The following is a 14,223-nucleotide window of genomic DNA, read 5'->3' on the forward strand; positions in this document are numbered from 1 at the left end:
TGGTCTGTTTTCCTTTCCTTTCCGTAATCGGAGCGTGGTGATAAAATACGATATTAAATAGGCACGATGATATAAATATGTATAAATATTACAATACAAGTACAATAGTGAATAAATGCGGTGATATAAATATGTATAAATATTATAATGCAAATACAATAGTGAGTATATATGATAATATGAATATACATAAACACTACGATAGAATTAAACAGTATGAAAACAACTTGTTCGTAGAAGTGTAGTTAAGGTTGACGCCCAGTCTGTGTGGGTTTACTTGCTGAGATGGATGTTCACTTTAATCTCCTTGAACGCTGTGACTCAATCGTGGAGTCCAGCTTAGAGTATTTGATGAAAAAGTACTTTCAGTACTTAGATTCTCGATGCCACAGAATGCGTGGGCTTCTTCGATTAGGTTGTTGTTGAAATCTTCTTTCTTGAAGATTGACGATGTTATTTCTTTTGCGGAGCAGAGTGTCGCTTCGTGCTTGTTTCGAGGTGGATTGCCCCTTCATGCTCTGATCGGGCGTATTTATAGATTTTGAATTCTTTTTCTAGAATTTTCCATAAATCACGCGATCTCTCATTTGATTCTCTTATTTTCCTGGACTTTGGACTGTAGATCACTTGATCTCTCATTTTATTCTCTCATTTTCCCTTAGCCATACCCATAAACAAGCAATTTCCAGTTTAATCAAGAAATCAAAGACAACAATCATTTTAACTAGCACTTATTTTGTTTGTGAAAAATAGTCTTTTCTTTGGAAATCAGTTTTACTATATGTATTCATTATTTTTTTCAAAAGAAAAATATAATATCAAGTGAAAAACATTAATTCCTTTAAATTATAAAAAATTGGACACAAGGCAAAATAAGATTTCGCACAAGTGTCCTACATTAATTCAAAGTATTTTGACAATTAAAACATGTTGTTTTTTAATAGGTTAACCCTAGCTTTTAATTCTTTACTTTTTTCCTATGTTAACTTACTATAGGCTGATAGCTAGGAATAAAAATTGAAAAGTATTAAATAAGCCATCAAAAAGACTGCTACAGTTACAAAACAAAATTTAACCTAATTAAAGTTTTTAAAAAAATTAATTACTTTGTGGTAACAGAATAAAGTGTAAGACCTTTAATTTTTAAATTTAATTAAAGAAAAAAAAAATTATTAGAACTAAGGTTTAGTTTTTCAAAGGTTATTCTAAGTCAAATACTATTTCATGGTATTCTAATATGAAACATTTAGTTTAAAAATATTAAAAATTAAATTTAACTTTACAACTAATTTGCTTATAATATCTCTTTGCATTGAAATTAATAATTTTGCTGCATCAACAGAAGCTATTGATGAAACCCATTTAATGTAAGATAATTAACCAGTCTATCAAAGTTTCTCAAACTAAATCAGCAATGATGTTTTGATATTTATTTGATTATGTGTAAAATAAACTGTTGATTCTTTTGTAGCTTTTTTAATCTCTTGTATAGTAATTTTAGAATATTCCTATTTATAAAATAATTTAAATATATTTTGCGGCTTAAATAAGTTACTTAGCATTAACTTCTAAACGTCTGAAATTCGTTATATGAGAGATTACTATAATTTCAGGTTTCATTTAAGTTATTAGATGGGTAACGTATGGTCCAGATCCAGTCAAATTGCGGCCTGCTAAGTAACTTGTAAACTACTTCTGCAAAACAAATAAAATTTATTTTTTTGTGCTTTATATTTTGAAATACGCTTTCAATTTGGTTTTCAGTTCACAATAGTACTTCCTAGATCACAATAATTCGAAATAATTTTATTACAATTTTGCTTGAGTTTTTCAATTTTCTTATATGTTAATTTTTTTAAATCATGTAGCCCGCAAGTACATTTTTTAACAAGTCGACACTAGAAAGGAGTTTTTAGTTTACATGACTTGCTGACTACAAAAGTTGTCCACCACTAACCTAAACTTTAATTAACATGACCATCAACAACAGTATCCGAGACAACTTACGACCGGTTTCTTCCTTTTATTAGGACTCATCAGGCAAGCATAGTCGCTAGAAACCGCTGTTGAGATCAAACCAAGGAACCTTGAGTGCATATGTTTAACACTGTTAACGTTTATACAACTTAATGATTAATAACTTTCAATATCTGATAAAACTTCAATCTTAAAATTAATTAAATTAGAAATATTTACTCGTATTGTAAACTACAGTAGAATCTTTTTAGTTTTTTGTTTAACTACCCTTTTTATGGTTTGACAAAACACAAGATATTTTAAGTAGTTTGACATATATAATGGCTTATATTAAACAGGAAAAACATTTTCAGAAAAGAAGTATTAAAAACATGGAAATTTAAAAAAAAACACAAAATGCATTTGTTCCATTAATAAAAATAAGGGTATAATATTTTTTTATATTATCTAACTTTTTTGTACTACATATAGTGAACAGAAATTTTAGACATGTTTCCTATAAAGCAAATAAATAAAATAGATTTCAGCTAACACTAATCATTTACTTTTGTTAGCAATTAGTTTTAAAATTATTTTTTTAGAAAGTAAACAGTTGAGGTTTTATCAGTAAATATTCATTTAATACCGATTAGATAGCAAAACGTATAAAAACAAAACAAGCAATAAATATAAAATAAAAAATCGACAAACAACAATCATAACAACTTATAAAGATTATTTTTCTAAACTTATTGTTGCTTAGATAAACTATGTTATCTAATTCTTTTATAACTAAATTTATTTAACATTTTAAAACTTTGTTAAAACTTACATTTAAAACTTTTAAAACTTGTTATTACTTACAACCTTTAAAAATTATTAAAACTGATTATGACACTTAATGTAAGTAAACAAGTTTTATACAAGTAAACAAAATACGAAAGAATTTATTAGTAAATTATGAGACATAACCATATAAATGTTTTTGTATTTTTTTTTATCTTCTGCTATAAAAAAGACATTAGAAAAAGTAATTGCTGCAGGTAAAAAACTATTAATAAGTGTCACAAAATATTTGTTTGGTACTTATTTTTATAATTTAACTAAGTGACATAAACTCAAAATTCTAATTCTGTAAAACATATAAAATAAATAAAAACTAAAATAAATATTAAAAATACTAGTTAAACTTTTTTTGAAAATAATGAAGAACAGTTTTTACAGTTAGTATTTTGTTTATCTTTATAACAAAACGATAATTAAACAAAAAAATGAAGCTAAAAAAAGTTATTTACAGAGATTAAACAAAAATTTCTCTATATAAACAATAACTTCATGCAAAACTTAAACCTTATAGTTTATTTGTACATTTTTAAAACAGCTTAATTTTGCTGTACAATTTCTTATGAGATTCTTTTTTCGTTATACTTAAATTAAAATATAGATATTTTAGTTTTTACGTATGAAACATAGAAATTTATCAGCGCTTAAATTAAGTTGTTTTTGTATTTTACGAAAACAACTAAAAAGTAATCTTTTTTCTAAAAATTAAAACATGTTTCAAAGTCAAAAACAATATTACAACTAAAAGTTATATACTTTTGACACCTCAATCACTATTCATTTAAATAAATAGAACAACTATTTAAAAGTTAAAAACAAGCTACATTAAATCTTAAAGAAAACCACATTTTCTAACTTGGAAAAAACGAAATATAAGAAAATAACTAAAACTAAAATAAAATAAGGGCTGATGTACGAGTCCACCTTGAACCCATGGAAGCTGTGTCGAAAGTTTTGTAGGAAGGATACACACCCGTCTTGCCAGTCCTCACGTTCCTGCCCGTGGAGTAACCGTTCAGAAGGTTTGATTTTCTCGCGTCGTTCCTGGATCCAGGTATGGAGATGACGTCACCGATTTTCAGTTCAATTTCTTCTTCATTTTGCGGCACATGGTTCAATACTGCTTGCTGGTTGATAGAAACAAAGAACCCTAGAATTATTTTTTGATAAATTGCGTAAAGTTAAATATCATTACTTTAACGTTAATAATATAACTGATAACATTAACGACGAAATTAAATTTTGTTGTTGTTGAATTAATGTTTTCAAGATAAACAAGTATAGTGAATTTATTCTTTCAAGAATTTATTTTACAAACTAAGTTTCGGTCAAAGAACTCGTCCGTCTTTATTTGTTTTCTTAAAACCAAAACATATAATAAACAAGTATAAAATAAACAATTAAAAATGTGAAAAATTAAACATAAATTTTTGTTGTTACTTTTTTTTTTACTATGTACAGGTACACTTCATTTTCAGTATTATTATATAAAAGCAGAAATGATTGAAAATAAGTTTGGTATGAAATAAAACTTATAATATACGACGCACAATTAAAATTGGTCATAAAACATTAAATAGTTTTTAATCAGTCTCGTTAAAGTTTGGATTTTTACTTTTAGTTTTATTATACTCAAAAAAAAGTTTTTTTTTTTTTCTGGAAAACATAATGTTCAAAAACTCTGTTTTTATTAAGTAACATACCTTGAATTACGTAATAAAAACCTTCATCGACTGATTGTAACTGGTGCGGATATTCTTTTTTTGTGCCTTGCATCAGTTCATAAATAAGTCTACAGATCTATAAATCATAAAATGTTATACTAGTTTAAAATAAACAATATTTAGTAAAAGTATATAGTAAAGGTAAAGTTTTAAGATTTATACTTGTGCTTGTATATAAGGCTAGAAAAACAAAATTACTAATGAATAGTGCAAATTAATATTATTTATCATTTAAAATGATCAATTACAATACATGTCATTAATTTTTTGGTTTTTAACAGATATCGGCAAACTGCGGCCATTGGTCTAAATGTGCATGGCAAATAGAAATTATCTGCGACGTGCTTGTTAGCTAATTTATAAGTAATGCAAAATAACAAAAATTAGGATGTTCTTATAAGATTTATAAGAATTTCATGCTTTGAGTCAATAGAGCTACCTGTTTTTTTTATGCAAAATAACTGCTATTTTTCACTTTTTTTGTAGTATAATAAATGCTATATAAAACTTAAAACTGTAAAATTAATTCAAATCTATAAAAACTATGTTTATTTAGCAAAAACCGTTTCTTGATTGTCAAAACAACAATAAAAACATTCAAGTAACAGCTCATTTTTATGTTTACTTTGGCTTATTTTTTCGGCTGTACCAACAAACTAATGTTTGGTTATGACTTATATGACAGCTCATCGTGACTATGTCTGCCTGATGAGTCCCAAAAAGGACAAAACCAGGTCGCAGAATGTTACATGGTCTGTTGTTGATGTTTATGTGCAACTTTGTGTTTACGTTTACTTTGAAAATCATCGTACGGCTTATTTTAAATTAACAAAATGTCAAACATAGTTTAAGTTTTTTTTCAGACATAGAAAAGTTAAATTGTAAGGTCAGAAAGTTGTATATGCAAAAATCAAAAAATTATAACATTAATTCTGCTCAATTATAAAAATAGATCTGTTCTATTAGTTAAAGATTTATTCATAAACTTTTAGTTTTATACTTGATCTATTTTAATTAAAATATAAACTTAGTTAAAACTCTATGTTTATTTACTCTTACATTTGTACTGCTAAAGTATAGTAAAAAAATTAACAAAATAAATAGATCATATTTTTCTAAAGACTTTAGGTAAACTACTCAAAACTAACATTTGATGAAAAAGTACAGACCACATAATCGCATTGTGACAGAATTTTTACATCGCTGACAATTTGTTCTAAACCACTTTCACTTCGTCTTCGGTAGTTTTCATTGCTTATAAACTCGTAACTTGGATACCTATGTTTAACAAAGAATACTGACAGTTTTAATTATAATTATGTTTTCATTAATTGAATGTTTTCACGGTAAGTCTACCATCTTATGTTATAACAATAGGGTTGTTTATTAGCACAATTAGTGTATGCTTCAAAATTTATAAACAATTTTTTTTTTTTAATTGTAAAAATTCAATACACATTTGTTATCTAACAGAATAGTTAACGTTTACTATCACAACTTTTAATTGAATTTAACATAAATACTTATGGTGAAGAAAAACTGTTACTTTTAATAAACTTTTACAAAAACTAACTCTTTTTTTAACTTGGCCAGTAATGACTTTTCATCAGTAGCTACAAAAACTCTTTTTGTCAAATTTCCTAACGTTTCTCCTTTCTCATCCAATTTTAGTTGATAATTTCTGTACCATTTCTCTACATGAAACATGTACTGTGAAATATTGACAAAACTAGCTTCTGTAATTTTGTCACCTCTTCTAACGTGTAGTCTGAAATTTTATTTAGATTGATATAACTTGATCATTGAGACAAACTGAATTTTTAATAATTCTTTAAAGAGCTAAGTAAAAAATACATTATTAATAATAATTTTTATTACGTAAGATAAATTTCCTTAAAATAACATTTTAAAATGTTACTATATTGTTTTAACTATTAAAACTGAATGAAGCCTCAATACAAGATGTATAAATTTTAGAGATATTCAAATAAAACGTTATTTTCAAACATTTAATAGTAACGACAGTAAAAATATACATTTAGTTACTTAACATGGATTAACGCAAATTAATTCTTATTTTTTTTGTTTTATCGTACACAACTATTTTAAGTTTTATCTCAATTACAAATCTCAGAGAAAACTGCAATACAGGTATATTTGTACATGCGTTTTTTATAAACAATATTTACCCAACTAGAGGACCACCCGCTTCAGCTTGGAACTTTTCTATTTTTTCTTGCAACTGCTGCTTAGGTCTCATCATGTACTTGACGAACTGACCCATGTACCACAGCGCCGGATTCGTGTGGAGTTTTTCCAACTTTTCCAGCAAATAGTCTGGTACGTCGATGGGAGTGTACGGGGGATGACTTGAAAAATTTCCATGAATAGGAAGCTCGACTACCGTCATATTGTTTTCTCCTGTTATGAATTTTATACAGGTTATAACAGTATGTATATTTTTAAGATGATTTGTTTTTAAGTATATTAAGTATATTTTTTAAGTCTTAACTTGTGATACCGGTGTACAACACGCTACGTATTCAAGTTATTATGTTTTTGATCTTCATAAACTTTGTTTAATTCACAGCAAAATCAACTGGAGTCCTATTTAAGCAGAAAGCTTTTAACTAATATTTAGTTTATCTTACTATTCTATTAAGTCTCCAAAAATTAATTTGATTAAGATAAAACGGTACATGTAGAACTGAAAAACTTTTTTTTTCTAATTTTATAAAAACTGAATAACAAATTGAAACCTCGCATATTCAAATGCCGACAGTTTTCACTGAGCGGCAACAAAACAGAATTCCATCCCTGATCGCCGTAATTTTGCAAGAACGAAGAGTGAGGCACGAATGTGCGTTCGGAGCCGTAGGAAATCGTGAAGCAGTAGAGCATCCAGTGAAACTGGCAACCAAACCCGCAACTTTTTTGCTGAGGCTTGCAAGTTAAACGGTTAGATGCTTCACAGTCCGGTGGATTCTGTTTTCAGTTATCAAAATTTTGAACGATTTTTGCGAAAATAGTTATTTGCTTTTGATGACTTAAAAGTAAAGTTATTAATGCAATCAAAAACAAATTGAAAGCGAGTTTAAAATGTTGAAGTTTTTACAATTAAGCAATTTTGTTTTATATTTAACATTACCTAGCAAATTTAATAGTTTATTCAAACGTGTTTAAGTTTTACAAAAACGTAAAAACGTTAAAAAAAAACTTTAGTGATTTATATTTGATTTAAAATACTTTATTAAAACTTTTTTTTTAATTTTACAAAAAAAAAAGTCAGCTTTGAAGAAGATATTTTTAACTAACAATTAATTTTTTCGAGTAATTATAGTTTATAATTGCTAAATATAAAATCAAGATAAAATCAATTTATAAGCTTTAAAAGGAAAACTAATGTTAGAGGTAAAATAAACAGAGCTATGAGAAGTTTGTTTCATATAAAATGCTTGTAAATTAAACTAAACAAACTATTAATTGAACTAAGTCAAATATAGTTTTAATAATAACAAACATAAAAACTATTAACCTGTACAGTATGTATTTTATGTTGAACAATTTCACTCAGTTTTTTTAGTTCTTTCTTTTTCCACTGGTTGTTTCTTTGTAAAATATTCTCAACGTTTGTTAAAGCTGCACTAAAATAAAAAAGTATTACTATAAAAAATTGGATAAAGCCAACTTTTTATAAAAACAGTGTATAAATTCCACAGTTTTCTTTTTATTCGTAAAAACATACGTTGTTGTTTAGAAAATTTAAGTTTTATGATATTGTTTCAGTAGTCAACTAAATATTATTTGTAACTATTTGTAGTTAAAAAAATAAAAAAAGTTTTTTTTTACAAAATTATAATTTTTTTTTATGTACAGTATTTGTAAAACAATCATAAAAATACCTTATTTGTTTTTGAAAATTATCTATAAAGTCTTCTTTTTTGTAGTTGCTTCGAACAAAATACATCAACTCGTTTAAATCGTCATAACTTTTCCTTATTAAGTAATTTTCTGTTTCCTTCAAGATAAATTGTTCATCAGCAACTGTTGGTCTTCGGGTTAACACGTCTAAATAAAATACTTGTTGAAAAACAAAAGATAAATTGTATGAATATATAAAGCATATAAAAAATTTACTTTCTAAGCTTTTATAATTATTCTTAGCAGAAACTTTACAAAATAAGATAAAACAAAAGTTATTTAACAATTTATAATAATTAAAGTTAATTAGACATTACGTAACCTTTCAGTTTTTGTTTGCTAATTTCTGGCCAAAACCTTTCAGCCCTGTAAATAACACACTATAAATAGTCAATGTTTTAAATATGTCTTTATAAACTCTTATTAAACATATTTAGTTTATTATTGTTTTATTTTAAACAAAATAAAGTAAAAAAAAATTTAAAAAAGTTAGTGACAAGCTTTTATGTAAAAAGTCTTTTAAATTATAAAAAAATAAACGTACGGATATGAATATTTCGTTATGTAAGCAAATATTACAAAAGAGCAAAATACTAAAAAAAAAAAACACATTTTAAAACTATTTTGCTGGATTCCATGTTTGTTAAGGTTTCTTGATATCATTTTAATTTTTTTTTCTGTAATTAATTTTAAAAAGTTTATACCTGTACGGTGCTTATAATTGATTTATGTTAATCGAACAATCTTATTTAGAAGATTAGAAGCTGAGTTTCTTACTTACTATTTTTATAAGTTTTTCTTACTAGTCATTTTAAGTAAAAATCTTAGTTAAATATTCAAAATACAAAATTTAGGGGTGTAAAAAAGTAAATAAAAATTAGTTCATAAAGTTTACACTTAATAATTTGTTATTTTTGAGAATAAACAATTACTCAGTTTCACCACAGAGCGGATTTTCAAATTGTAAATCTGTAGTAAAATAATAATGTTAAAAATGACAAATAATTAAAAATTGGTTTGAGTTAAGTTTATATACAAAAAAAAAAAAAAAAATAAATTAAAAATTATATTGATGCAAAACAACCTTTAATTTAAAAGCTATCAAATTATAGTCTACAAACAATACAATTAAACCATAGTATACAGTGGGGTATTGATATCTAATGGATTTAAAAAGGTAAAAACTTTTACAGAGTTAGAAGTTATGGAGTAGTAGATACATATTATTAAGCACACAGTTCTAATAATAAATTAATAATGTAATAATGTTCAAAATAAAACCAGGGAGTAAACATTAAAAATTTTATGAAAGCATTGTTGTTGTTGTTAACACAGTTGTATTATGATGACAAAGAATAAAATGGCTTTTTGTGAAAAATATTAGATAAGCGAAAAATAGAATGAGGGTTAGATTTCAGATGTTAAATCTAAAAAATAAGAAAAAAAATTAAATATATTTAGTTGAGAGATAATCAAAGAGAGTATAAACTATTAATAACCAATTAAAAAGAATATTATACTAATTCTCCAATAATTATGATTTACAACTGGAAATGGGTATATTATAAGGCATGCAAAATTTATCTTATATCTTAATGAAATATATTTAACTAATAAACAGACTTGAAAAAGAGAAAAAATAAAAATGAAATAGTTTTAACAGTTTAAGACTGAGAATTGGAATAATATTATTTTACATACACAAATAATAAAATATCTTAATAAAATTGATACCTATGTGAGATATAAATTATAAATATTCATTTAAGTAATGTGGGCATTGGGTTATCAGTTCGTTTCTCTTGTTTAAGGTTTTTCTTTTGTCTGCTAGGGCTATATGGAGTCTTTCTAGGTTACATAAAGTGCACATGTTAGTATGGTTTGTGTTAGATTTTACTGACTCTACTATTTTCCATTCAATTGAGTATTTTATATGGTTACTGTATAGATCCCATAGGTGATTTGTAAGTTGGATACAATTTTTGGGTTTGCTTTTAAAAGGTTTTGGGAAAGATGTTTTGTGTTCATTATATCTAGACTTAAATGTTCTTTTGGTTGAACCAATATAAATTTTGTGGTCATTTACGGATGTGGAAACTTTAGCTTGGTGTATGACATTACTTAGGCAACAATTGTTATCCACGGGGCAGTTTGTTTTTGTTCTACAGTTACAAAGTTTTTCGTTTTTGTCTGATTCTTTGTGAGTTTTTTGTTGTGTGAGTTTATAAGGGCCATAATATTTGGTGTGCAGTAGTATGATATATTTATAGAATTTCTGTTGATTATTTTGTGATAGATGCTGTCTTTCTTAAAATGTTTATCTACTAAATCCAGGAAAAGTTTGCCAATTTTAGTCTGTACAGATTTACAAAAGGGGGGATTGTAATAAATGCAATTTCTTTTACTAATTTTGTTAATGTTTGTACTATTAAATTGTTTGTAGGTTAAATTATATTTAAAATTACTTTTGTTTAGTGCATTTTGGTATAAGCCTTTGATGTTATTAAAAACTTCTTCATTTTTAGATAGTTTGCATAATCTTTTTTCAATCATTTTTGGTATATTGTTATGTATATTTTTGGGATGGTTGGAATTGTTGTTGATGTAGTTAGTTTTTGAATTAGGTTTACGGTAAGGACTGTGGGTGTTTAGGGATAGGTCCAGGGAGACGTCAAGAAATTCTGTGGTAGTGTTGCCAATATCAATTGTAATTTCAAAGCCTATTGAAGACATTTTTTTTTAAGGAACTTTTTAATTTTTTCAAGGGTGGAACCAGAGGATTGTTTTATAATTGCAAGACCATCATCTCTATATAAGCCTATATTTGATGGACCTGTGATTGGGGATATTTCGCTTAGGATGTATAAGCCTATTAAATCGCAGACCTTGGCACCCTGGAATGAACCCATAGCTATATCAAAGTTATTGTTATTTGTTTTTTTGGTCCAGATCCTGTTGTCATAAAATATAATGGTTTGGCAAGTGTGCATAAGGGTGTCTATTTCTTGTTTGTTGAAGGTTGTGTATTTTTCTGCAAATTTAATAGCTTTGGTGAGATGTTATTTTTTTATTGAAGGGTAAAAATTTTTTATATCAAAATTAATGAAGCATTTATGGGATTTATCATTGAAATTATTGAACCACTTTATAACTTCTTCAGAATTTAACCATTGGGTAAGATTTGATTTTGATCATATTTTGTCAATGTGGGTTTGTAAATTTATTTTAGCAATTTTACCAAGAAAAGATTTTGATGGGTTGATTATTCTGCAACTAATGTTATGGGGGAAATTAGGTTTGTGGTCCTTGACAGTTATAAATGCTTCAGCTTTGAGGAACTTGGGAATCTTTCTATTTTTTGTTTTATAGTTGGATAATATTTTAGTACCTTCTTCATTAATTTTAATCGTTGGATCAATAGGTTTTATTGAATATACACTTGTTAAATTATTAATAATTAGTTTTTTGTAAAGTTGATGGCTAGCATAATACAGGTTGGAAGTTTTGTCAGATTTGACAATTACCATTTTAGTGTTTAACAGTTTTTTTATATCCTTTGACAGTTTTATTTGGTATTTTGATTTAAAATTTTAATCATGTCAAATAAATCATCCTCAAAAGCTTTTAAATCTTTTATTTCAGGGGCTGATCTTCTAGAGGCAAATATTTTGTTAATGTCTTCTTGTGTGGGAGTGTCTAGATAATCATGGGGGTCTTGTAAATCGAAAAAAATGCTTTCCATCTAAGTCTATTAATAAATTTGGATGTTTGGTCAAAAATTTTTGTCATGAAATATTTTTTGTTACATATAGGAATATTTTAGAGAGAATGTTCAAAGTCAATTAATTTTAATTTGTCATTTTTTGTCATTCTATTTGAGAGAGTGCTCCAACTTTACAGTGTGCTGTGATTTACTATAGAGTTTAGAACAAATAAATAACACACAGTAATCTATCCACTAATAGGAGATTGATAATTAATAATTTATTATTTTTGAGAATAAACAATTACTCAGTTTCACCACAGAGCCGGATTTTCAAATTGTAAATCTTTGGTAAAATAATAATGTTAAAAATGACAAATAATTGAAGATTGGTTTGAATTGAGTTTATATACAAAAAAAATTAATAAATAAATTAAAAATTATATTGATGCAAAACAACCTTTAATTTAAAAGCTATCAAATTATAGTCTACAAACAATACAATTAAACCATAGTATACAGTGGGGTATTGATATCTAATGGATTTAAAAAGGTAAAAACTTTTACAGAGTTAGAAGTTATGGAGTAGTAGATACATATTATTAAGCACACAGTTCTAATAATAAATTAATAATGTAATAATGTTCAAAATAAAACCAGGGAGTAAACATTAAAAATTTTATGAAAGCATTGTTGTTGTTGTTAACACAGTTGTATTATGATGACAAAGAATGAAATGGCTTTTTGTGAAAAATATTAGATAAGCGAAAAATAGAATGAGGGTTAGATTTCAGATGTTAAATCTAAAAAATAAGACAAAAAATTAAATATATTTAGTTGAGAGATAATCAAAGAGAGTATAAACTATTAATAACCAATTAAAAAGAATATTATACTAATTCTCCAATAATTATGATTTACAACTGGAAATGGGTATATTATAAGGCATGCAAAATTTATCTTATATCTTAATGAAATATATTTAACTAATAAACAGACTTGAAAAAGAGAAAAAATAAAAATGAAATAGTTTTAACAGTTTAAGACTGAGAATTGGAATAATATTATTTTACATACACAAATAATAAAATATCTCGATAAAATTGATACCTATGTGAGATATAAATTATAAATATTCATTTAAGTAATGTGGGCATTGGGTTATCAGTTCGTTTCTCTTGTTTAAGGTTTTTCTTTTGTCTGCTAGGGCTATATGGAGTCTTTCTAGGTTACATAAAGTGCACATGTTAGTATGGTTTGTGTTAGATTTTACTGACTCTACTATTTTCCATTCAATTGAGTATTTTATATGGTTACTGTATAGATCCCATAGGTGATTTGTAAGTTGGATACAATTTTTGGATTTGCTTTTAAAAGGTTTTGGGAAAGATGTTTTGTGTTCATTATATCTAGACTTAAATGTTCTTTTGGTTGAACCAATATAAATTTTGTGGTCATTTACGGATGTGGAAACTTTAGCTTAGTATATGACATTACTTAGGCAACAATTGTTATCCACGGGGCAGTTTGTTTTTGTTCTACAGTTACAAAGTTTTTCGTTTTTGTCTGATTCTTTGTGAGTTTTTTGTTGTGTGAGTTTATAAGGGCCATAATATTTGGTGTGCAGTAGTATGACATATTTATAGAATTTCTGTTGATTATTTTGTGATAGATGCTGTCTTTCTTAAAATGTTTATCTACTAAATCCAGGAAAAGTTTGCCAATTTTAGTCTGTACAGATTTACAAAAGGGGGGATTGTAATAAATGCAATTTCTTTTACTAATTTTGTTAATGTTTGTACTATTAAATTGTTTGTAGGTTAAATTATATTTAAAATTACTTTTGTTTAGTGCATTTTGGTATAAGCCTTTGATGTTATTAAAATCTTCTTCATTTTTAGATAGTTTGCATAATCTTTTTTCAATCATTTTTGGTATATTGTTACGTATATTTTTGGGATGGTTGGAATTGTTGTTGATGTAGTTAGTTTTGGAATTAGGTTTACGGTAAGGACTGTGGGTGTTTAGGGATAGGTCCAGGGAGACGTCAAGAAATTCTGTGGTAGTGTTGCCAAT

At 26.2% G+C, this 14,223-nt stretch overlaps 1 protein-coding gene across 1 annotated transcript; it reads right to left on the reverse strand.

Moving 5' to 3' along the window:
• Positions 1-365: 365 nt before the first annotated feature.
• On the reverse strand, positions 366-7,289 carry LOC145841631 (alpha-(1,6)-fucosyltransferase-like). The gene is made up of 8 exons (XM_082948985.1): positions 7,283-7,289; positions 6,713-6,944; positions 6,097-6,291; positions 5,672-5,801; positions 4,503-4,599; positions 3,724-3,949; positions 2,008-2,086; positions 366-518 (listed from the first exon to the last, which is right to left on the reverse strand). The coding sequence occupies exons 1-8, from the start codon at positions 7,287-7,289 to the stop codon at positions 366-368; spliced, it is 1,119 nt and encodes a 372-aa protein (XP_082805111.1).
• Positions 7,290-14,223: the final 6,934 nt, after the last annotated feature.

Source organism: Thalia democratica, chromosome 7, assembly GCF_965202585.1.
Source record: "Thalia democratica chromosome 7, ktThaDemo2.hap1.1, whole genome shotgun sequence".
Taxonomy (NCBI): domain Eukaryota; kingdom Metazoa; phylum Chordata; class Thaliacea; order Salpida; family Salpidae; genus Thalia; species Thalia democratica.